This window comes from Podarcis muralis, chromosome 6 (genome assembly GCF_964188315.1).
Source record: "Podarcis muralis chromosome 6, rPodMur119.hap1.1, whole genome shotgun sequence".
Classification (NCBI taxonomy): domain Eukaryota; kingdom Metazoa; phylum Chordata; class Lepidosauria; order Squamata; family Lacertidae; genus Podarcis; species Podarcis muralis.
Window position 1 is genome coordinate 21,201,351 of NC_135660.1, and position 26,756 is coordinate 21,228,106.

Below are 26,756 nucleotides of genomic sequence, written 5' to 3' on the forward strand. Positions count from 1 at the left end.
AGAGCAGATTACATTAGTTTACCTTCTGCCCTCTGACAGCAAAATGCTGTGTTGCACATTCATGTGTTGTTCTCTCTGGCATTCTAATCAAGGCACTTCAGGAAGCAGTTCTGACCCAGGGCTGACCTGCACCAAGGGAAGTGTAGAATGCTTATTGCCATACCGTGCTTTTCCTTCCACGGGTCATGTCTGAGCCACAAACAATGTTTTATGTAACACACTCAGGGGATCTATACGGTGAATGTGTGCATCTCTCCTCTAACCACACGTCGCGTCTGACTGTATAAAAATACCTACAATTTAGCTGTTAGACCATTTAATCTGCTCCAGCACTACTCTGTCTTCCACTTAAGACAGCTGACTGTTGCAAGCATGCTCTCTGGATATTCAAAATAAAATCCCTCTGTTGATACTGTATAGTGTTTGATAGCTGATGGCACTTTTCCAGTGGACTTGTGCGACAGATAACAACTCTAAGCCCACTTGTATTTTTGGGTTATATCCTGCCTATCTATGTAGGGACTATAGGAAACAATTGCGCAGGTACAAAGGCAAGTTGGGTCTCGCGAAAGACATCTACAAGGGTCTTGGCTCAGGTTCTGCAGGCTTCTGACCAGGCTCAGCATCAGCCAGAAACACGACCCAACCTCTCATGCAGTGCTAGTTCAGCCCCAGACTCAGAAGAATCCACAAAGGTGTATTTCTGGTATATCAATTAATATAAAAGACGGCTGAATATCAATATTATTGGGCTTGGGGGGGGGAATACTTCCAGTACAAGTAACTGCTGTTTAAATGCTTAAGGAACTAGTACTATTCACATACAGCAAAATAAGACATGTGGGTAGTCTGGCTAGGAAAAGTAAAGGAAAAGGAAAATGTGGTATAGTGTATTAATTTCTGAATAAACTGCATTGTATGTTAGAGGTACACTCTAAGCCTGAGCCCTTGAGAAGGGAAAGAATGAACTGCATGTTAAATACTTTGTAGTATTTATACAATAAATCTTCACTGTACTTAAGAAGGAAGAACTGTCATTTGGTGAGTTGTGCAGGGTCTTGTGGGTAAGTGGAAGTTTTAAACAAATAATATTCTGGTATTAACTTTCTGAAATTACGAAAGGTTTCTCATGACATGTGGTCTTATTTGCTCTGAAGATGTTACACCTATCGCATAGATGTTATGATACACCATGCTTTTAATGAGATTTTTTTGAATGATTCCTGTGGCCAGATATATTACAGTGCAGTGCAGTTCTAACAATGTCCACTCAGGAGCAAGTCCAGCCGAATTCAATGGGATGTACTCCCAGGTAAGCGTGGCTCCGATTGCAGCCTTAGCACACAGTGTGCCTCATACCAGTTAAAGAGTCGGTTGAGCTGAAAGCTGCATACTGCGGCATTACAATAGCCTTGGATAAACGACTGATTTGTAGCTCTGTGACTACGCTTGATTATAGCCAGAAAATGACTGGAATGTAGTAAAGATAAACATTTTAAGAAACATAAAAACAGTGCCTACGTTACAGCAACCAGAATAGTTTATTCTGTGTTCTGAACTTTCCAGATCTTCTTAGCATTAGTTTCACTGATTTCTTACCTATCCACCCGGCCCCAAATCTAGAAATGATGGCAACTCACACAAGAAACTGGCTTTGTCTGTAACATCATGAAACAAACTTTTCCCCAATTTTTGCTGATGTCCCTTGCCAGCTACCATAAATTAATAGGTTTGAGTTCTTCCCCCACCCCCGCAACACAACAGTTTTTCTTGTTTTATGGATGAAACTAAAGGCAGTGTTTTCTTTTAGCTCTGAGATTGTACTTACACCCGAAACCACTGGAATAAACAATCTTCCCATGAGATCTGTATGCCTGGTGCGTACATCTGTGTGTACCAGAATGGGATGAGTGAGTTTTGAGAACCACAGGACATATTAAGTATTTTGAGAGCCAATGTGGTGTAGCGGTTAAGAGCGGTAGTCTCGTAATCTGGGGAACCGGGTTCGCGTCTCTGCTCCTCCACATGCAGCTGCTGGGTGACCTTGGGCTAGTCACACTTCTCTGAAGTCTCTCAGCCCCACTCACCTCACAGAGTGTTTGTTGTGGGGGAGGAAGGGAAAGGAGAATGTTAGCCGCTTTGAGACTCCTTAAAGGGAGTGAAAGGCGGGATATCAAATCCAAACTCTTCTTCTCTTCTTCTTCTTTGGTAGGAAGCTATACAGTACACTCAAATTTCTAGAAATATATGAAAATGCAATCATTTCCTCTAGTAGTAAAGCGGGTGTGGCCCGGTTCCAGGCAGGAAAAAGGGTTGTAAATTAAACAATAGGCCTGCGCATGTCTACTGCCCTTTAAATTGCACAAAATGTAGAAAGAAGTTGCACATCATATGAGGGAGGGAAGGAAGGAAAATTGAGGGGTGGAAACTAACTTGCTTGATCCCCTAATAGTGATGAATATCTTTCAACACACACACACACACACACACACACACACACACACACACACACACTTCAGAGTGCTATAAGCATTTAAGTGCTCTGGCCCCTTTGACGCTCAAAAAGTCATTGGAGGGGAGATTAATTAGTTGTAGAGGGAAAGAATGTCTCCCCATCCTAATTACCATAATCGTTCTAAAAGACTGCTTAAATTCTAATACAGTGGTACCTCGTGTTATGGACGGGATCCGTTCCGGAGGCCCGTCCGTAATGTGAACTGCCCACAACTCGAAGTGCTGCATCTGTGCAGGCGCACAATGTGATTTAGCGCTTCTGCGCATGCGTGAGCGGCAAAACCCGGAAGTAACCCATTCCAGTACTTCCAGATTGTCATGGGACGTAACGCGAAAAGACGCAACATGAAGTGGATGCAACACGAGGTATGACTGTATGAGCAGAGCCCCTAACAGCTGCCACGGAGGGAATGAAATGGGCCTGGGAGATGTCCAACATCAGGTATAGCCATCTATTGTGCTAGGCTGTTGAATACCAGCTTTCCCTGAACCTCAACAGTGAGACTACAGATTTCCCAGTTGGTTACCCGCTACCTCCCATGATGATTACCTGGGCCCATAACTTATACATTGGTAAGGCAAACCACAGTCTACGGAAGACTGCATGTTGCAAGGTTCAGGACAGATTTTTTAAGAAAAATCTTTGTGCAGCACATAGCTATGGAACTCGCTTCCCACAGGAGGCAGAGATGGCTGCCAACTTTGATGGCTTTAAAAGAGGATTAGACAAATTCCTGGAGGAGAAGGCTATCAACAGCTACAAGCCAAGATGTGTGCAGTTTTCCAGAAAAAGAGGTGCCGGAACTCACCATGAATGCCTTTCTTGTTCTCTTACAATGGCAATGGCTGAGAGGTGCTGGAACTGAGTTCTGGGTAAAAAAAAGCCCTGGTAATAATAATAATAATAATATAGCATGAAACAAATGTGCAGCTTCATGAAAAAATTGCAAGATTTTTTGTTTTTTATGAAGCACCTCAAACTTCAAGAGGCACTGCTTTTAAGAATGGTAGTGGAGAGCCCATAATTTATTTTTAAAATATTTCCTATGAAATTAACTGCAAAAAGATTGTGACTAGAATTCTCTACTTCTTTCTCTACTGACTCTTCTCTTCTTATTTTATGATCTGATACCTTTGAAACATGACCTTTTATTATTATTATTATTGTGATTTTGACCTAGAAGTATTGTGGGACAATATTGTTTCTCTTTTTACCTATCTTGCTTCACCCCATAATATTTCCTGGGTATCCTGTAGAATGGACTGTGATACTTTGTTCTGCAGATTGTCATGGGGTGGCTTGCTGACAGCACCTTCAAGTAATAAATCTTACTTTATGAGAATGTAGCCATTGGCAAGACTAGAAGACAGATTGTAAGCTCCCTGATAAATGACCTGCCTTCAGACTTGAAGGCCCACTTCTGATGGCTGAACCAAGGGAGACCCTCGAGTAATTCAGTGTCACTTTATCAAGTTATTGCACGTTGTATTAAGCATTGTCTCTGGTACGGCAAGAGATAACCAGTGTAATAGGAGCACATAAAAAATAAGAAACTTAATGAAGAAAATGTGTCCTTGTGACACAGCTTTTGATGGAGGCGTCTTTCTATGAGTTTGCCATTTAAACTGTGAGGCCATGATCCAACACGGAGTTAAGTGTGCCTAGGGACATAGAAATCAATGGGCTTAAGCGTCCTTAGCTCCATGTTTGATTGTGCCTGGAGACTTTTCACAATTCACTTTCCTGCAAGGGCTGGAATGTGATTCTATTTTCCTAGTTTTGTCTCTACTCCAGTTAAATTGGGGGAATGCTAGGAATGTGGTTTTTTCTGTATCGCTGAAAACCTACAGGGCCCCTGGTATTATAACAATGGCCATTTCTCATCTAATCTTGTTTAAAGAAAAAGAAAATTTATCCTATAATGTGTTGGGGGGTGTGTGTGTGGGTGTGTGGGTGTGTGTGTGTGTGTGTGTGTGTGTGTGGCTGATTTCCTTCCCTTCTCTCCCCCAGCACGTGAACTGTTTTAGAAGCTCCAACAATTTCATGTCTTCAGTATTTCTAAAAACGTTGCTTGGAACCAATTGCAGTCCTATTTTAGTGTGCCAATTGAGTGTTAACTTTATATCTGCTTTCCTGTTTCCTTGAATATCCTGTGTGGTCTTCCCTTAAAGGATTTACTTGAGATAGCTATGTATCCTGTTTACATATCCCATTTAAATTTCCTTTATAAAGTACTGTAATTTATCATTTGTTTTTAACTTTTGCCCTGGCTAATTAATATTCTAATTAGTATTCTTAAGGAGAGGGTATCAGTACAGCCCATCGCAGTTTTCTCAGTAAAGAGGATATAGATTCCCCTGGCATGATATGAGACAAAAAGGGTGAGTTTGGAAGTCTATTACACTTTGTCTCAGACATATTGGGAGGATATATAGGGCTAAGTGACTCTCTCTCTCTCTCTTTCAGTGCACTTCAAAGGCTGTGTGGAATGTAGTCAGAAACAGCTTGAATGACCTAGGCACTAGGCATACACAGCCTCAAAACTTTAAGTATTTGCTCTGGTGACTGTGTTTGCTTTGTCTGCAGCACGTTGCTTCCTAAATTCATCTTCTGTGTTTTTGAACTACTTAACAGAAGTAGATGTTGTCTGCATACCTTAAGCTCCTGAAAAACCGGAAATGTGATAGCTATCAATATATGTTTGCAGGGTTTTTTTCCCATGTTATGACATTAGTTGCCTTTTTCTTGTTCTACAAAGAATGTACAGTGGTACCTTGGTTCTCAAACTTAATCTGTTCTGGAAGTCCGTTCCAAAGCCAAAGCGTTCCAAAACCAAGGCGTGCTTTTCCATAGAAAGTAATGCAAAACAGATTAATCCGTTCCAGATTTTTAAAAACAACCCCTAAAACAGCAATTTAACATGAATTTTACTATCTAACGAGACCATTGATCCATAAAATGAAAGCAATAATCAATGTACTGTACTATAAAATAAATAAGACAGTATTGTAGATGATAAAAATGAAAATCTAATTTTTTTCTTCCCTGCACTGATGATAGTCATTGTTTGGATGGGAGGCTTTTATCCACTTCCGCAGTCACACAATCAATCAGTGAGTAGCAGAACTGGGTTAAACACAGTCACAAAAATTAACCAAAAAAGCCTCAAAAACAAAAACGCAAAATAAATAGCAAAAATAAAAGCACCAAACTTAATCAGTTCCAGAAGTTTCTTTGACTTCCAAAATGTTTGAAAACCAAGGCACAGCTTCTGATTGGTGAAGACCCCGGAAACAATAGCCGACATCAGCATCAGACGTTTGGCTTCCAAATATCATTCATAAACCGGAATACTTACTTCCGGGTTTTCGGAGTTTGAAAAGCAAAGCGTTTGAGAACCAAGACATTTGAGAACCAAGCTACCACTATATATCTACCCTCTAAAGCCGGAATAGAGAATCTATGGCTCTCCATATGTTGTTGGACTACAACTTGTATCTTCCCTGGAAAACGAGTTATTGATAGATATGTGTTGGCACTAACATTTAATATCTCCCAGATTTCCAAAGGCACCTGTTTGTAGAATGAACAGTGGCGTAGCGTGGGGGGTGCAGGGGGGGCCGGCCGCACCGGGCGCAACATCTGGGGGTTAGGGTTAGGGGGCGCAAATCCACGGGTTAGGGGGCACAAATTACTTGCCTTGCCCCGGGTGCTGACAACCCACGCAACGCCACTGAGAATGAAGGTTTGGTGGTGACATTGCAGTGCTTAGTTTACTAACGGATTGAAAGTCTGTATGGGTTTGAGCTTAGAGAAAAAATTCTTAAAAAGAACTAGTTAAAGGATTCATCCACACGTGCATTTTGCCCCATGCTTTTTAGGCACAGGTCCGTATTTTCCCGGTCCACGCCCAACCATGGTTCCCCCTGCCCCTGTTGTTTCCCTAGGAAAACCTGCTCTTTTATTCTGAGTTGAAACTAATGACAATTCTGGTTTTCAGTTCAAGCTCATCATCGGGGGGGGGGGGGGGGACCTTCAGATTTCAGAAAGTTGCAAGCTGCTGTGCTGAAGTATAGGGTCCTAAATAAAATCAGAGGCCACACCCATAATTGTATTTCTACAACTGAAAAGACTTACCCTGTTTAATTTGTGTCATCAGCCACAGAGCTGTTAAGACACAAGGCATCTTTTACTTGTTCCTGTACCAATACTTTCCACTGCAAGCTGCTCCAGTCAGAAGAGAGTGGATTTCTTTAGCAGGGGAGATACAGGAAATGCCTCACATTCCTTCCTTCTGATTGCTTTGCAACAGTGATTAAGTGACTATGTGACATTAGCACCAGCAGTGCCTCCATATATGCTAATAAGCCTTGGAGTGTTATCTCCATGTTCAGCTTTATCATTTTTTATATAACTTTGTGATTCAAGGGCACCACCCCCCCAACTTGGGGATAAGAAAGACACAAGGGCACAGTATATGAGGTTAATGGGCTAGAAAAGGCCACAACTTTATTGATTACAGCATGTGAGAGGTATTGGCTTAGGCACTGGATAAACAGCAGAGCTTGACTCCACCCCCTCAGGGCGGGGTGAGTCTAACAAGGGTTAACCACCAGTAGGGGGAGCCTGTTGATGCAAATACAACTGTAAGCTCTCCCCTGATGTCACCGGGGGTGGTGCCATGGCCCCCAGCCACCAGCAGGGCATTGGGCAGGATCCACAACCGCCGGATTCCTTTAACTGAATACCCATAAAGTGAAGGGGTAGGCGATGGCCACACCCTGCCCTTCATACACCAACAACATATTCCAATGCCTAACCGCCAATACCAAAAAGCAGAAAATTGGAGCCACCTTGGTTAATAATTCTCTTAATTCATGCCAAGGACACTCTGGGTTGAAACCAATATATTGAGAGAGCGGCTCTTCCTAAGACAGTATTAATATGCTGTCCTTGAAAATCAAAACAATATTTATGAGCCATCTAATAAAATTATTCCTTGGCTAACAATATACACTACACTCTTCTTTATTCCACAATGGCTTCTGTTCATTGCAGGAAGTCGATGCAATAAGATGTAGGGTAATTTTTAAAATGCATTTGTTCCCACCTCTGATGAATAGTTAGCGGTTTTGTCTCATTGCTCATAGTAAGTTCTGTGTACAGAGTACAGAATCTATGTCCCAAGACATTGAGCTGCTTACGTCATGCAGCATACTATTTCTAATCCAGTAAATACAGTACTTTCTTTGGTTACTGTCCCATCATGATTATTTCCCAGTCTTGAGTCCTAGCCAAGGACTGAGTCTGGCTCCCTCTAGATCTTAGGCAGCCCCTTTAACTGGGTACAGCTGACAGTCAATGGGCTGACTGTCAGCATCCCTGGGCCATTCCCCTCTGTTTGCTTCCCTCCTGAGTAAGGAGAGAGAGTTGGGAGAGTTTGGAACAAAATCTTCAACACCTTAATAGGTTGTTTGTTGTTTTCTCTGGTGCTGCAGCCTCTTCTGATTGTAGGAAAGTGCTCATAAGTGGAGGAAAAGGCAGAGAACCTGCATCCTCCTGTTAAATTGTGGGCGAACATAGCAGACGACACAGCGATTTCTCCAGAGCAGCTCTTTATTTGTAAGCTGGACAGAACTGAACAGCAAACAGCTCAGCCGGCCTGCTTTTATAGGCAGCCGGCTGTCAACAATGTAGCAACAACAACCCAGGGTTACCCGCCTAAAATAACTGACGTGGACCTGAGTGAGAACTACATACACAATACTCCTGGTGGCCAGGGTGAGAACTTCAATACATAACACCTCCCTTGGGAGATAAGGTAGGAGGACAGGACACTGGAATACCAAACTGAATTATGTACCCAGGAAGAGGAAAACACACCATGTAGTTCAGTCCCACTCTACTTCCAACAGCGTACATGCACATTCATTTTATCCACAAAGCCGGTTAACATGGAGAAGTTCTGGGCAGGAACAGTGAGTGCATTCCAGCTTGCTCTCCTTGAGCTGATGCTGCGTGCAATTTAAATGACTGAAAAAGACTTGTGCGTCCTATAAGGCGATCTGAAATGTAAGCTGCAGATGTCGTTCAGTGGAAAGACTCCCATTTTATCCCTTCGGAGCTGCTGAGCTCTGCGTTGCCTGTGCCTAGACCTGATACCTGCGGTGGGCAAAATGATATTTCCTCCTAATGTATCTGCTTAAATGTTTAGTCGCTGACATTACATTCTGTTACCATGCTGAATTCTCTTAAGTAGTTTTGACATGCAGACTTAGTAAGGTGTTTGGTTACAGCCTGGCTGTGACATTAGGAGTAACGCTTACTTGAAGGGATGGCACAGATGGGGCATTTTCATCACTAGGTCCAGTTTCAGTGACACCCGGAAGACCTTTCACGAGATATTTAAAAATATTTATGGAACTGACAAGGGAAAAAACAGCAATGGGGAGCTTGCCAGCACAAGTTCAGCATCTATCATCCTCACACTTTGAAAAATAAAAAAGGTGTAAGTACCGTAATATCACTTAAAACTGGATCCTAATGACTAACTGGTTAATATTTGAGTTATGAATGCTTAACTGTCAAAGATAGTTGGTCTTGCACCTTTATTTGTTGAAATTTGCTGATTTTGAAGTTTTGAATTGTCTGGGACAGTAGTTAACTATTCTGATTGGTCTGCTTTTAAACTATAAGGAGGATGCTTCTTTCAGCTTTGACTCATTCCTATGTAATCTGAAATTTGCATGAGATTTATTGAGTATTGACATTCCATCACTTCCAAAGCCTTATCCAAAAATTCTAGTGGTCATGGTCAAATCCACACATCTTTCATGTTGTGCTTACATGAATTTGTGAGGTCTTCATTCCTTTAAAATCATAACTGTTTTGTGAAAAACCACCTTCATTCTTGAAAGCAAAAGTTGGATTCATCAGAAACAAATCATGTCTACTCTCGCAATACTTTAACTCTTTCGTGCCTCTTCATCTACATAAATTGCATTCTCAGAATTAATGTCACATTTGGTTTGTTCTTAAGAGGTTCCCTCATTCAGTTGACAGAGACTGGAGGCACAACATATGACCCGTCTCTGCAAAGGACTTACCTCTCAAAGTGAATCCCACTCTGGTTTGGGGGAGGTAATATGGGAAAGGGGGTGGCCCTCATTCTCAGCACATCTCCCAAAGATACAAGACAAAAGAGTCGGGCTCTACTGCAAGAGGCCTTCCCTGGGAAATGGTAAACTCAAGGGGAAGAGGCTGGTCATATATCAGTTTTTGCAACCTCCAAACAACTCTGATGTAGTGGCTGACCGAGACACAACAGAAGGAGGATGTTGATAGCACAATTTGTTGTTTCTTGTTTACAAATGCAAAATGATATAATGCATACTGCAGTGTGACTGCGAGTGGCACATGTAAGTGCATCTGGCCCCTTTACTTAAAGCAAATAATTTACATTGGGCAAAACTGGAATGGGAACATATGCTTTAAGCAATAAATTCATTGCTCAGGATTAGGAAACAACTGCAGGATGAAATTCTTCTACCAGTTTTCACACATGGGTTAGGGAAATGTATTGATCTTAAAAATGATGTACAATTTGTTCCTCTCTTTATCCTCTGCAGTTTCAAATCTTGGATTTCATAGGCAATTGTTCCTCCCAGATTTAAAAAAAGATGGTGCTGCTATTTCTTTTTTCCCTACCCTTTAAATTTTAATATAGCTTTTAATGACTTAAGATTAGATAGAGATATTTTAAAATGAAATAAATCCAAACCACTTTTTATCTTTTTAAAAATCCGCTAAATTTGTGGTCTTTTGTTGTTGTTTATTATTCATTTGAAAATGGACTGGAGATGAATTAAACAGAAACACAGCTGGCACTATAAAAGCTGAAGTTGTTCTGCAAAACAAATAATTAGAATACCCATTAAAAATAATAAGCATGATTATCTAGTTATAAGCATTGCATGAGAACAAAAGGGCAAAAGACGTCACTTTTTTATTGCAGTGTCCAGTTGAGAAATACAAGCAATAAAATAGTTTCTACCCACATAGACACCCCACTGACCTTTTCCTTATCTTTGCATTCAGTCCAGTGATTCATCTTGCTTGGAGAGTCTGTGTCTGAAATCCTTCCCCCAAATTGTCTGTGTTTTTTCTTAAAATTACTATGATTTTGTTCATACATCACCCTGCCTGTTACAAGTAATGATTTAAGGCAGGTTTAAGGGAAGTAGCATTGGTTTGCTGCTACTTCCTTGTTTATAGGAAGAAGATAAGTGTAACATGATAATGATGGTGATTTCAAAATGTCCCCACTTCATTCAGACCAAAAACATTGATTCTTCCCCATGGTTGAGCTCTGCTGAAAAAAGCTGCCCCCCCCTCCATTCTGTGCAGAAGATGACTGTGCACAGTACTGATTGGCTAGTCTCTGGGAAGTCACTGAGAACCTCTCCCCAAATAAGTGCTCACCTGGGGCTCTGGGTGGGTGGCATTTGCTGCATGGCGTGGCTGCACTGGGTCCATGGAGGCCGCCATCTTCCGGCATGGCCAGAGGAGGGAATGGACACCTGGCACCACCTACCTCTGGCCACAAATGGCCTTTCAGGTATGGACAGGCAGTGCCCACAAGGCCAATCAGGGACAGGGGCTCGGGGGCTGCACCCAACCTGCTCCTGGCCTATTTAAGGGGGTGGCCAGGTTTCTTCTGATTTCTTCTTGCAGAAGAGTACGGCCTTGAGGTAAGGCCTCTTTGCCTGTCTGTCGGCTTGGTCCGAAGCAACAGTCTGGTAAACAGTGGGTTAAACATACTTGGCTGTCTCCCACCCCCACCCCTTTGACCTGTAGAGCCTAGGGCTTGCCGATCAGAAGGTCAGCGGTTCGAATCCCCCCATGAGCTCCCGTTGCTCAGTCCCTACTTCTGCCAACCTAGCAGGTCAAAGTGCAAGTAGATAAATAGGTACCGCTCCCGCGGAAAGGTAAATGGCGTTTCCATGCGCTGCTCTGGTTCACCAGAAGCAGCTTAGTTATGCTGGCCACATGACTCGGAAGCTGTATGCTGGCTCCCTCGCCCAATAAAGCGAGATGAGCACCCAACCCCAGAGTCGATCACGACTGGACCTAATGGTCAGGGGTCCCCTTTACCTATGATGTGCATTATGCAATAAGATGCCCCCTCCTTCTTTCCCCTTCACAAATTCACTGCCCCACTTTGCTGTCACAACCCCTGCTGGCCCTAGCTCCCATCGTCTATGCATTGGGTCGGAAGGTCTGAAGCATGAAGTTTTGCGCTAAAGACATGGACCCCTCCATTTGGAGCCCTGCACCATCAGGAGAGAGTGTTCTTGTGCTCGGCTCCTGCTAGAGGGTTTCCCACAGGTATCTGGATGGCCACTATGAGTACAGGATGCTGGACTAGATAGACCATTGGCCTGACCCAGCAGGGATCTTCCTACCGTATATACTCGAGTATAAGCCTATTTTTTCAGCACATTTTTTATGCTGAAAAAGCCCCCCTCGGCTTATACTCGAGTGAGGCGGGCGGCGCGGTGGAGGGACGAGCGGCCCAAAAGGAGCCCTTTCTCGCTGCTGGTCCCACCGCCACCGGCCTCTCACAAGGGCAGGCACAGGAGCTGCGGTTGGGAGAGGCATTCCTGCTCTTGCGATCGGCAGAGGCAGCGGTGGAGGAACAAGCGGCCCAAAAAGAGCCCTTTTGGGCTGCTCCTTCCTCCTCCACCGCCGCTGCCGCCATCACCAGGTTTGTGGTGTAGTGAATGGGCTTATACTCAAGTCAATAAGTTTTCCCATTTTTTTGTGCTAAAATTAGGTGCCTCGGCTTATATTCGGGTCAGATTATACTCGAGTACATACAGTATGTTCTTCCAAGTTAGTCATGACTTGCTGTTGAATTTGGTTGATCTTGTAGGAACCTCTAGCTACTGTCGGAGGAAGATGGGGGCAGGGGGAGCGCAGCGACCCAGGCACCACTATCCCGGTGGGGTGCTATCGTGGCTGACCCCCCCCCCCCCCGTGCTGGGCACCACGCCCCTGCGGGTGGTGTGCCACGCCCCCGGGATGCATGCCACGCCGCCACCTGCATGAAGCTCCGCCACTGCCTCTAGCAAAGATCTTACAATGCAATGTCTGTTGGATAAATTCTCCAAAGTTGAATTATCAACCCTTTATAATGCCCAATAGTGGCGATAACTTTACCAAGATAAATCTAGAGTCACTCCACATTTGTCTTCTGCTGTTTCCTTATATTTTTTCATGCAGCAAAATAAAACAGCTTAAGCGGTTGCAACACTTTATATGAACATCATTCCCCTGTCAACAAATGTAATTGTATACCATAAAAATAGAAAATCTGCTTCCCATAAGGAACATAAGCCTACCCACTCAAAAACCAAACCTACAATAACAATGGTAACTAAAATGCAAGCATTATTTTTACAAGAGACGTCTGATCTTGGTCTTGCTAAAGATTATTGCTTTTAAGTCGATGAGAATTTTTTTATAGACTTTTTGTGTGCACGTGTGTGCATATTAATTCCATATCCTATAATGGTATAGTTCATTATTCCTTGACAATTTCCTCTAGATGCATAGCAGAATTTCAGCACTTCTGGATTTCTGCCAGCTAGATCAAAGTAGGAAATGGCTAGATGATGCTTCCTGGCCCTTTTGAGTCTACTGCAGATATTGTCTGGGAAACAGAACTGTTCTTTAAATATTACTTAAGGTCTCGTTTATGTCTTGATCTCTCTGACCCTAAAGAAAAAGTGAAGAGATGGGTACAGTGGTACCTCAGGCTAAGTACTTAATTCGTTCCGGAGGTCCTTTCTTAACCTGAAACTGTTCTTAACCTGAAGCACCACTTTAGCTAATGGGGCCTCCTGCTGCTGCCACGCCGCCAGAGCACGATTTCTGTTCTCATCCTGAAGCAAAGTTCTTAACCCGAGGTACTATTTCTGGGTTAGCAGAGTCTGTAACCTGAAGCGTATGTAACCTGAAGTGTATGTAACCTGAGGTACCACTGTAGTATAAAATCATGACACTCCAAATATATCAGCCACCTTTTAAATGCAAACTTTCTAATTTTTGAGCCCACTTCTTGAGATCTATATTCTATGTCCTCTCTGCTGTTTCTGAGGAATGAATTGGCAAGGTCTTTCTTGTACTCATACTTCAATATTGCCTACTTCCTAATGAGATTCATTTTCAGGGTTTTGAGCTGAAAGACTGTTGGGGTTGTCAAACTTTTTACAGTAGCTTCTTCTGGCCACAGCTCATTTACGGTATTCTCCACATGTGTTGTTGTTTTTATCAAAAAGCTGGCTGCCCCAACTGTCTTTGAGTTCAAAACACTGGAGTCGACTCCCATTAGGAAGTAGATGGGCCATTTTTCACACCTTCATGAAACCCTCTGGAACAAATCACTATCTATATATCAGCACCTGTTCCTGTATTTCCTGATTGGGAAAACAGCCGCTGCATGACAAAATTGACAGTTCCCCATGTTTCCATTTGAGTAAAAGAAAATACGCTAGGAGATCCACCTACAGATCTCCTGTGTAACATGTAGCTTGGCCCTGTGTCTGCTTATTGCTAGGTTTTCATGGCTGATACTGGAGAGGAAATCTAAGCCACAATCCTATGTATACTGTTTGGGAGTAAGGCCCATTCTGGGAATGACATCTGAGTAAACAGCATTTCCATGCGCTGCTCTGGTTCGCCAGAAGCAGTTTAGTCATGCTTCCCACATGACCTGGAAACTGCGGACAAAACGCCGGCTTCCTTGGCCAGTAAAGCGAAATGAGCGCTGCAACCCCAGAGACGTCCGCCATTGGACTTAACAGCCAGGGGTCCCTTTACCTTTAAACAAGCATAGCAGACCCTCCAAGTGTCCCTATTTTCCAGGGACGTCCCTGATTTAGAGAAGCCATCCCGGTTTCCGATTTGACCCCGGAATGTCCCTCTTTTCTTTAGGATGTCTCTATTTTCATTGGAGAAATGTTGGAGGGTATGGCGTTATCCAACCTCCAAGCTGTCTGAAGGCAATCCTGTATAGGGAAGGGTTTTTTTAATTGTTTAAAGTTTTGTTGTTTGTATATATGTTGGAAGCTACCCACAGTGGCTGGGGCAACCCAGTAGGATGTGTGGAGTATAAATAGTAAAATTATTATTATGGAATGGGACGTCCTCATTTTCATCGGAGAAATGTTCGAGGGTATGGCATAGACTGCCCATCTTTTCTTTTACAGATGTTGTACTTCTGGCAGTTCCTACTGATCTAGATTGGCCTGTTCACCCATTGGAATCATATTCCTTTCTTCTTGGCCTCTTCTTCCAATTTTACTAAGCTAGAAGAGCACTACAACCTCATTCCCTAATTAGGATTTATAGTTGCCAATCACTTTCCTCATTTATTTACCCTGTGTACAATATACAAGACACTAGAGAATTTGAAAGGGGTCAGTGCTCCCCCTTCTATCTTTATACACATTTTGCTTGCGTTATTTAAACAAAGACTTTCGTTAAGTCTGTGTAACATGTTTATCCCAGCCGTACTTGAGATTTTTATTTTTCACGCAAATGCTCAAGTGGTTCCAATTCCTCCCCCACAAGTGTTCTGTGGATTTTATTTTTCTGGTAAAGTAGTCTGAAACTAGCAGCGTTTACTTTATAAAACCATCTTTTTCTCAACTGAATAGGAAAGAGCCAGGATCTGCCTGATCTACTTGGTTAATCAGCTGGCCAACATGGAGCATTCATTTCACCATATTCTTCTGTTGGAGATCAAGCACATCACAGACACCTTCTCCAATATCCTGGGCATCCAGAGCAGAGACATTTATCGTATGAGCAACAGTTTCACAGCCATAGCAAAACTTCTCATCCAACAGCTGGAAAACGACGCCACCGCTGAGAGCAGGTAAGCCCAGTTCTTTTGTTCCTTTATATAGGTAACATAGCACATTATTGAATATGTGTGGCATCTTAGATGTGCTATGGTCACATTTAGTATATCAGTTGAAAAATATTTAACCATCAGATGCCTTTCTATTTAAAAAAAAATATATAATTTTTCAGGGGGGAAATACAATTAATCATACATTTTCCAATAAAAGTTCAATCAAAAAAATGACTTCCTTTCTACCCTTCCATGGTTATCTTTTACTGCTGCGTATTATAGTTAATCAACACCTTCTTTTCTCAACTTTATTCTCAAGTTAACTTTTACTGCTAAACTTACTCCATACCTGCTAACCTACTAACATGTTTACAGTATTTTTTTTTTAATAATCTACAGACATTTTCCTATCCTCCCTGAGGTTGCCTCATTTTGTTCTCTAATTTTACTAGTCAAACTTGCTGATTCTACATATTCCATCAATTTCAACTGCCAATCCCCTTTCGTGGGTACGGCCTCCTCCCGTGGTTTGGGGGCATATAATATTCTCGCTGCTGCAGTCACGTACATAAACAAATTCTTTTGACTCTTTGGTGCATCTGGTCCAATTATCCCTAGAAGAAAAGATTCTGGTATTTTGGGGAGAGACCTCTTAAATATTTTTTTATCTCATTATGCATCATCTCCTAATATCCCTTAGCTACTCTACAAGTCCACTACATATGATAAAATGTACCTCAGACACATTTCTTCAAGGATACTGTTTTCTAATCAGCTGTGGTCTGATTATTGGTCTCGTAGATCAGTTATTGGAGGATTTTATAATAGTTGAAGTTTCAGGAGGAGGTTCTTCTCTAAACCCTGGAGACCCTAAATATGTGCTACCAGCTCATATGTGAGTTCTGTAAGGTAAAGGTAAAGGGACCCCTGACCATTAGGTCCAATCGTGGCTGACTCTGGGGTTGTGGTGCTCATCTCGCTTTATTGGCCGAGGGAGCCGGTGTACAGCTTCCGGGTCATGTCGCCAGCATGTCTAAGCCACTTCGGGCGAACCAGAGCACCGCACGGAAACGCCGTTTACCTTCCCGCTGGAGCGGTACCTATTTATCCACTTGCACTTTGCCATGCTTTCGAACTGCCAGGTTGGCAGGAGCAGGAACCGAGCAACGGGAGCTCACCCCGTCACAGGGATTCAAACCGCCGACCTTCTGATCGGCAAGTCCTAGGCTCTGTGGTTTAACCACAGAGTCCCATGTGAGTTCTGTAGGACAGCATATTTGAAAACAGCTTGTCATGCCATAGTGTGCAGGTGTAAGACTTCCGGAAACCACACTGTCCCTCACTGTACACATTTCCATTGAGCACTGAATACATGGAAGAGATTCCAATGCCCAGCGAAGAGCTTATCTTGCAAGTGGTAGAAAAGATGCAAATAAATCTCATATCAGCCAGCTTATTAAGGTACCTGAGAAGGGAAAGGATAAAAAGGTCTGTTTTCTGGGAAGTATTTGAAAGTGTGACTCCATTATTTAGCAGTATGGTTCAATTACTTTGAGGGACTTTGGCTCATATACTACAGAAAGAAAGGATAAATTTAAAAAATAGCAAGGATATACCACAGGCATTTTCCCATTCAGCCGCTCTCACACAAATACCCCAAACCTCTTTGTCAACTATAGAGTTGACAAAGCAATCTGGGTACTTAGTAGAGGAAGCTATGGAAAACTACAGAACAACTCTGGTGTGCACTGAAATGTTTACCTCATACACCTTTAGTAATTAAAAGTTAATAGTAATATACCTATATAGTGTTCCAAGTATTTCATCTAATTTATCTCTTTAATCCTTAGAGTAGCCCTCTTTAAATTGTTGCCTATCAGTAACCAAAGGATAAGAAAACGGAAATTTGAATAATGCCACCTAGCAAATTTATGGCAGAGCCATTCGCTTAGCCACTATGTTATACCAACTTTTTGGTGCTACTTGTAAGAAATTTGCCCATTTGCTCAGACATTTCACCCTTCAAAGGGAATACAGCTAGTACCCAAATAGTCACATTCTCTTTCTTGCTTCACACATCATTCATTGTTTCTTTGTGTCAACCGCTTTGAGGGTTTTGTTTTTTGGGTTTGTTTTATTTTTTTACAATCAGGTGATGTGTGCATTTTATGAAATAATATAAATAAATAAATAACTGGCAACTATAATAATAATAATAATAAATTTTATTTATATCCCGCCCTCCCCAGCCGAAGCCGGGCTCAGGGCGGCTAACAACAATAAAACAGTACAAAAGTACAAAAGTACAGCACAAACAACACTCTAAAATCATTCATTATAAAATAAATTCAAATCAAGCCACTGGCAACCATTGGGCCAGAGCTCCGCGGAGATTGCTGAGGGAGGGAGTCAGGCTGTGCCCTGGCCAAAGGCCTGGTGGAACAGCTCTGTCTTGCAGGCCCTGCGGAAAGATGTCAAGTCCCGCAGGGCCCTAGTCTCTTGTGACAGAGTGTTCCACCAGATCGGAGCCACAGCCGAAAAAGCCCTGGCTCTAGTTGAGGCCAGCCTAACTTCTCTGTGGCCTGGGACCTTCAAGATGTTTTTATTTGAAGACCGTAAGTTTCTCTGTGGGGCATACCAGGAGAGGCGGTCCCGTAGGTACGAGGGTCCTAGGCCGTATAGGGCTTTAAAGGTTAAAACCAGCACCTTAAACCTGATCCTGTACTCCACAGGGAGCCAGTGCAGCTGGTATAGCACCGGGTAGATGTGGTCTCGCAGCGAAGACCCCGTAAGGAGTCTCGCTGCAGCATTCTGCACCCGCTGGAGTTTCTGGGTCAGTCTCAAGGGCAGCCCCACGTAGAGCGAGTTACAATAATCCAGTCTGGAGGTGACCGTCGCGTGGATCACAGTGGCTAGGTCAGGGCGAGAGAAGTAAGGAGCCAACTGCTTAGCTTGGCGGAGATGGAAAAATGCCGCCTTTGTTATAGCTGCATTCTGCGCCTCCATGGAAAGGGAGGTGTCGAAGATTACACCCAAACTCTTAACGGACGGTGCTGGCACTAATTGCGCCCCCGCAAGAGATGGGAATTGCCCTCCCAATCCCATATCGTCCCGTCCCAGCCACAGGACCTCTGTCTTCGAAGGATTTAGCTTCAACCGGCTCCCACGTAACCATCCAGCCACAGCTTCCAAACATCTGGTCAGTGTGTCTGGGGCCGAGTCAGGATGGCCATCCATCAACAGATAGAGTTGGGTGTCATCGGCATACTGATGGCAACCCAGCCCAAAACTCCGGACAAGCTGGGTGAGGGGGCGCATAAAGATGTTGAAAAGCATCGGGGAGAGTATCACACCAAGGAGTGGCGCGATGACAATTCCCCCCCAAGCACCACCCTCTGTCCCCGACCAGAGAGAAACGAGCACAGCCATTGAAGGACTGTGCCCTGGATCCCCACATCGGCAAGGTGATGGTCCAGGAGTTCATGATCGACCATGTCGAAAGCTGCTGACAGATCTAGAAGAATCAGCAGCCCCGACCCGCCTCGATCCAGCTGTCTACGAAGATCATCTGTTAGGGCAACCAGAGCCGTCTCGGTCCCATGACCAGCGCGGAAGCCGGACTGGAATGGATCCAGATTCATAGTTTGAGATTGCAGGAGATGTTTAAGGAAACAGATAAAATAGTATTGGTCTATGGGTTGCATCCAGTTCCTCATGAATGGGACTTTCCCTTCCCATGTACCCCTAAACACTGCTTGGGGAGGGGCCCCCCACCCCTCTGGAGCAGATTTTAAGGGGGCTGCAGGGGAGAGGATAAGATGAGGAAGTGCAAGTGAAAATCTGATGGCGTTGGACACAACCCTATAACTGTATTGATATAGCTACACGCTACACTTTTTAACATAGCAGATGTTTTTCAAGTCTGCTTTCTTAATAAACCCAATAAACATTAGCTAAGGCTGAATATTGGATTATAAAAGTTTTAGAAAAGCCTATTGTAACTGCTACAAGCATAACAATGAGCACCAGTCTTCCTGTCTCACATCTAATACCTTAAAATCCCAGCAAACATCTCATTTCACTTTCCACTGGGGTATATTTTCATTAATGTGATATACCCAGCTGTTTTTCAAATAGCTGTCTATTAGCTCTACGCCACTCAGCTTCATAAACACTTTGCTGTACTTGCTTCCCAAAGCAAGTTTTAAATGTTTTCATATGCTCAGCTCTTTAAATGGTTACATTTTATTGAACTTCTAATAAGTCCTGTTCCTTGCACTCGATGCAAATAGCCATTTTAAGGGCAAGCATACAAAACACACACAACCCATGTTAAATACAATTTCCAAAGCCTTCCTTAAAAACGTCAGTGTGTCCAAATGAAAAAGAAAACAGCACAAACTATGGACACAAACCTGTCAGAATTAAACTCTATCGGTTCCAATGGGAGTGCCCTTAACTTCAGCAAAATCATTGGATTTGAAGTGTGCTCAACTTTGACTGGCATGTGCCTAGTATTTTAAAAGCATTCACTCTTACAATAAAGAAGAAGAAGAAGAAGAAGAGTTTGGATTTGATATCCCGCCTTTCACTCCCCTTCAGGAGTCTCAAAGCGGCTAACAATCTCCTTTCCCTTCCTCCCCCACAACAAACACTCTGTGAGGTGAGTGGGGCTGAGAGACTTCAAAGATGTGTGACTGGCCCAAGGTCACCCAGCAGCTGCATGTGGAGGAGCGGAGGCGCGAACCCGGTTCCCCAGATTACGAGACTACCGCTCTTAACCACTACACCACACTGCCTCACCTGTAAGGATAGAGATATGTAATTATTTTATTTCATCTACCCCTAGTGTGCTCATCAATGAGTGAGTGCCATATTAAGTAAAGCAAGACCAACTCCTCTGTGCAAACACAGTTCGCCTCATACTTGGTGTGATAATATATGTCCGATGAGGACAAGTCGTTTTTGTTGTCATATGCTGCTAATGTGCAGTAATCCCTTTTAAATTGCATGAGAGCCTCATCACTGGTATTAAGCAGATTATAAAAGGTCAAGAGGAGATGGGAAATCACACATATGATAAGATACAACACAGATGTCACTGACAATACAAATATGAAAAGCAGCCTTATGCTTGCAGTGGGAGCCAAAATACTGGATAGAATTAAAAATAGATGTAATGGAAACAGTGGACTTGAAATTCTGAAAATGTCAGACAAACTAACCTGGCAAACGTGATAAAAATATTAATTACTAATAGCATTGTATCAGAAAATTGAAGTGTATGCCACTCAAAGGCAACTCATAGAGGAAATAACCTATCCCTGAACTCAAAGAAGTGTTCTGGAAGCCCAAAGGAGGTTGGGAAGAGTCATTCTGCAGACAAAGCCTATGATAAGATTATAGAGGGAAGCTGGCTGACAAATACCGTATTTTTCGCACCATAGGGCGCACCGGACCATAGGGCGCACCCAGTTTTTTTGGGGGGAAATAAAGGGGAAAAAATTATTTTTCCCCCAGGCGCGGGGCTGGGGCGGGGGAAGCTCGAGCTTCCCCCGACCCCAGCCCCCAAACAAGCAGCTCTCTGCAAGCCATGGAAGCCCAGCGCTGGCTCCCGCTGCTTGTGGGGAGGTCCGCGAAGCCTGGACGCACTGATCTCAGCGCGCGCAGGCTTCGGCATGCCGGCAACTCTCCGCAAGCAGCGGGAGCGCTCCCGCTGCTTGTGGGGAGGTCCGCGAAGCCTGGAGGCGCTGAGCTCAGCGCGCGCAGGCCTCAGCATGCAGGCAACTCTCCGCAAGCAGCGGGAGCCCAGCGCTGGACTCCCGCTGCTTGCGGAGAGGTGTGCAAAGCCTGGAGAGCATGAGGGGTTGGTGCGCACCGACCCCTCTCACTCTCCAGGCTTCAGCGAAAGCCTGCATTCGCACCATAGGACGCACACACATTTCCCCTTCATTTTTGGAGGGGGGAAAGTGCGTCCTATGGTGCGAAAAATACGGTAAAATGTTCTCAAAATGCATACCCCTCAGCATCCCTCTGATCAAAACTGGGACACTTGTTTTTTCATCTCAAGCTCTCATGGGAGCCAGCTGGTTCTCACACAAGACCAAAAAAATGAGCATCTTTTGATCTGGCGCTCTGGCACAAGCCAAGTGACTTTGCACCATAGTGGTGGACCGAAAAACCGGGACATTCCAGGATCCAATTAGAAGCCAGGATGGCTTCTGTAATTCCAGGATGTACCTGTTAAATCAAGATGGTTGAGGAGCATCTGAAATAATAAATCATAGCTCTGAGAAAAAACAGGACAACGCTGGTGTAAAACAATACTTGTCCCAAACTCCCAAAACCGGGTTCACACTTTCCCCTGGAGATTTGGGGTGGGGTGGGGAGAAGGTCAAGGAGAGAATCTGCATTGTTCTGGTAGAAATGTAAGTTCTTCCTCCAATATAAGCCAACAAGATTTGAACTATAAAATGGTGGTTTTCTTGAGTCAAAATGAGAGTACCCCTAAACATTTTTAGGGGGTAAAGCACTGCCTATAGGTGACCTGCAGAGTCACCACCACAGTGCCAGACAGCCAAACTCCTCATACCAGACTGTAAACAGGCAAGCCGTGTGTGTGTGTGTGTGTGTGTGTGTGTGTGTAATGACCAGAGTTGCAAGGCAATGCAATCCATGAATTTCCCAGTCTCCATCAGCTTCCCATGGAAGATAACTTACAGGTCTCACTAAATTCAATAAGAATGTGTGCCAATCATCTTCATTAAAACATGCCAGGACTTTATTAATCTGCCCTGAAGAACTGCAATAGGACAAGTGGTATTTGTATATTTAAATTTTTTTTTGCATTATATTGTTACTAACTCACAGGACCACCACTGTTTAGGATTCCAGCCAGTTAGACAGACAGCCTGCTAGGCTTTCCTCCAGGTTAGTACAAGCTCTTACATAAAGAGCACCTTGTTGGCTTATATTGGAGGAAGAACTTACATTTCTACCTGAACATTGCAGATTCTCTCCCTGACCTTCTCCCCACCCCACCCCAAATCTTCAGGGGAAAGTGTGAACCTGGTTTTGGGAGTTTGGGACAAGTATTGTTTTACACCAGCGTTGTCCTGTTTTTTCTCAGAGCTATGATTTATTATTTCAGAGGTAAGAACAGGATTTGGTCTTCAAGGGCAAGGATCCAAAGTAAGGATCTGTTAGGGACCTCTAAAACAATCTCCTCTTGTTGAGGGTAAATCTCTCGTCTTATGAAACTGGTTTGCTCACAGGATTGATGACAGGACACGACAAATCCTTTTACTTCAAGGCAACTGTCTTGTGTGCTGTCAAAAGCTGAAGCAACAAAAAGTTATACGTAAAATGAGTTGGTGTTTCCTGCTGGAGTTGTGTTTGCAACATGCACAAAGCCAGTTCAGCGCCAAAAGGTCTCAGCTCTTTAACAAGAAGGTTGATTCCATTTGTTACTATTTCCCGTCTGTTACTTCATTTTTACAATATTCAGCTTAGCACTCCTTGGCTTCAATCCGTTGTCTGTCATCTGATAGGTGTAGTTTATGCTTGTGCTTCAGATATGTCCCGCCAGTTGAAGTCACTGGTATGTGAACTGGAATAATGGCTGCCTCTCAGGTTGTTGTTTTAAACCATTAGAGATGGTGTAAGGTTGTTTGAAGTTGAACATGGGATGAAGAAACTCAGTGCTGCGAAGTTGGACTGGGTGCACACATAAGCTATCTGTTGTTCTTTCCTGGAAGAAATGGTGGTGATAGGAAAATGGCAACACTTAGGTCAACACTGCCTTCAAGTTGATATGGCTGTTTAGAAATCTTCTGCTCATCTCTACCTCTAGTTTTCTCTAGATTTATAGATTTTCACTGTACCATTCTATACAGAAACCTGTGTGTAAACCCTAATGACCAGGGGTCAGCAATATTTATCTTGCCTGGGCTGGATTGGTCCCGTGGAGATCCCTCCATGGATTGCGGGCACGCATGAGTGTGTGCGCCTGCGATTTTCACCATCTGCGCATGCACAGATGCAATTTTTGGCAGATGCGATTTTCAGTGACGCGGAAGTGAGTCCCTGCACTGTGCTGCGCCGGTTTAGCACAGTGCATGAGCAGGCAGTTTGGTTCGGGGGTGGCTCAGGGGCCAGTCAAATGGCCCATGGACCTTAGGTTGCTGACCCCTGCTAATGACTGTAAACATGCTCAAAAGTTGACACTTGTCATGCTTACTCAGTATGCACCATATAGTGAAACGGACAAGGGTGGCGTTGTGGTTTAAACCACTGAGCCTCTTGGGCTTGCCGATCAGAAGGTTGGCGGTTCGAATCCATGCACCTGAGTGAGCTCCCGTTGCTCTGTCCCAGCCTAGCAGTTCGAAAGCACACCAGTTCATGTAGATAAATAGGTACCTCTGTGGCAGGAAGGTAAATGGCATTTCCATGAGCTCTGGTTTCCGTCACGGTGTTCCATTGTGCCAGAAGTGGTTTAGTCATGCTGGCCACATGACCCGGAAAGCTGTCTGTGGGCAAACACTGGCTCCCTTGGCCTGAAAGTGATATGAGCGCCACAAAGCCATAGTTCTCTTTGACTGGAGTCCTTTACCTTTTTACCTATATAGTGAAGCACACAGATCCGCAACGGTTGTACAGCCTGAACCCATTTCTTACATGGAAAAGCATTCCACCTCATAATTATTCAGTGTTTGAAGTAGCCCTGACTCTGAGGTCAGATGCAAATATCAAAGATGATTTTGAGTTAACAGTGTAATTTGAAAATTTGTGTGTCGACAATAATTCATTCCTTTAGGAAACCTGCAGTTACTGTACTTATAGGGAAGTGACTTTTCATACAGTAATTGTTGGCCTGAATCCTTTGACATGGGGAATTTTGCATATATCTGATGTAATTAAAACCATGTGTTAATGAAAACCACGGAGTATTAGAATGCCCCGGCCCCCTGCTGATCCCAAAGATTCAGGTCATTCAAATGTGAATGAAGAATTTTAATACATAGTGATTTCATCTTAGAAATCAACCATGGTCAACTTAACAACAAACAGAAAATGCAGATCTGCCGAAACCTCCCAACCACAATACTTGAGAATAACAAGGCATGAAATTTTCATTGTATCCTTTGTTTTGTTTTGTTTTGTTTATTTTTCTTAATAGCCGGATGAACTGAATTCCTTTTCATTGTAAGCGAGGCTTGATCTGCCATATCTGATTTGGCTCTTGCAGCCCTTACACCTTTTATTTTCACTGCCATTCGTCCATTTTAAGACAGCGCTTTGCCAAGATAAGCAATGTTGAAAGTGCATGATGATATTGATGTGCTCTTTGGAAATGATCCAGTGTAGGATATTTTTTCCCCAGGGCCATGCATCTTGATTATGACCATTTGCTCTTAGGAAGGTTCATATCAGGGCTCACCAAGCAACTTTTCACCATTGTTCAAAGCTTTTTCAAAACCACTAAAATCACTCTAAGTAGAGATCCTCCTATAGAATTTATTTTAGCGTAAGTCCTTTAGCCTCAGCGCCTAGGGCTTGCCGATCGAAAGGTCGGCGGTTCGAATCCCCGCGGCGGGGTGCGCTCCAGCTGCTCGGTCCCAGCGCCTGCCAACCTAGCAGTTCGAAAGCACCCTCGGGTGCAAGTAGATAAATAGGGACCGCTTACCAGCGGGAAGGTAAACGGCGTTCCGTGTGCTGCGCTGGCTCGCCAGATGCAGCTTTGTCACGCTGGCCACGTGACCCGGAAGTGTCTGCGGACAGTGCTGGCCCCCGGCCTCTTGAGTGAGATGGGCGCACAACCCCAGAATCTGTCAAGACTGGCCCGTACGAGCAGGGGTACCTTTACCTTTACCTTTTAAGTCCTTTAGGGAGAGCAGAATTCTAATCACTTTGGGCTAGATAGCTTTATGCAGGTTGCCTCTGAGCTCCCACCTCTTCCTATATTGGCAGCACGGAGATTTTAATACTGGCCTACCTCTCAAGCTTACGGGACGCGGGTGGCGCTGTGGGTAAAAGCCTCAGCGCCTAGGGCTTGCCGATCGAAAGGTCGGTGGTTCGAATCCCCGCAGCGGGGTGCGCTCCCGTTGCTCGGTCCCAGCGCCTGCCAACCTAGCAGTTCGAAAGCACCTCCGGGTGCAAGTAGATAAATAGGGACCGCTTACTGGCGGGAAGGTAAACGGCGTTTCCGTGTGCGGCTCTGGCTCGCCAGAGCAGCGATGTCACGCTGGCCACGTGACCCGGAAGTGTCTCCAGACAGCACTGGCCCCCGGCCTCTTGAGTGAGATGGGCGCACAACCCCAGAGTCTGTCAAGACTGGCCCGTACGGGCAGGGGTACCTTTACCTTTACCTACCTCTCAAGCTTGCTGTAAATATTGCTGAGATAATGTTTGAAAGGCACTTAGAACAGTTTCCGGGCATAGCGGGCAAGTTTATGAAATATTTTTCCAAATGTCAAAATTCTAGGGCTATGATGATTTACTTAGAGTAGACCTGCTGAAGTTAATAAGCCTAGCTAAGTTAGGGCCATTGATTTCAGTGGTCTACTCTTAGTGAAAATTAGCTGAATACCACCCTAGAGTTTGGGCAGAACATCTTGGAGTGAAACCTATTCACAATTTTCACCAGTAATTAGTTTTATTGCTGACTCTTTTCCTAGAAGAGGCAAGAGAGGAGGAGACATATCTCACAGTTGTACATAGTATGAAAGCTATAAGTGAAGCATTTCATGCTTGTTCTATTAGTCTTACTTTCCAGCAAACAGTTTGCCTGGAAAACCACATTGTTCTGGAGGTCAGCCTGGACGTAAACAAGCAGAATACAATGTTGTACCCCCTGAAGAGGATCTCCGGGGACAAGATTTTGGGGGCTGGCTTTGGCAAGACAGCACAGAATCCTCTATTCTGAGAATTCCACTTGTGTGATATTAGCTAACTAGAGGAGTCTTAAGCCAAGTTAGATACTTTATAGATTGCTAAGCCATAGTAAACAATGTACATGCAAATGTAGAACAAAATGTCCCCTTAAAAACAACAGACTGTTACAAACATTTCTTTCTATGACCTGACATTGATGCAGACTCTTATGCTGCCTTGACCACATTTTACCCTTTACATATTACATTTAGTGAATTTTCTTTTTTTTAATATAATCTTTATTAGGTTTTTTTAACATATCATTTTCAACAGTAATTAAACATACTTTTACATCTTATTCAAATTTTTGACTTCCGTCAATCCTGTCTGAAAATTGTTCAATCTAATCTCTTAATATGCATTTCTTATTTTCCCTATTACATTTCA

General features: G+C 43.8%; 1 protein-coding gene across 5 annotated transcripts in view; it reads left to right on the forward strand.

Annotated features, from left to right (window-relative positions):
* VEPH1 (ventricular zone expressed PH domain containing 1) overlaps positions 1-26,756 on the forward strand; it is a 128,616-nt gene that overhangs the window by 42,219 nt on the left and 59,641 nt on the right. For all 5 annotated transcript variants that reach the window (XM_077929841.1, XM_028731387.2, XM_028731388.2 and 2 more), the window contains exon 7: positions 15,238-15,458. In XM_077929841.1, coding sequence (XP_077785967.1) covers positions 15,238-15,458 — 221 coding nt within the window. The remainder of the gene's footprint in view (positions 1-15,237; positions 15,459-26,756) is intronic.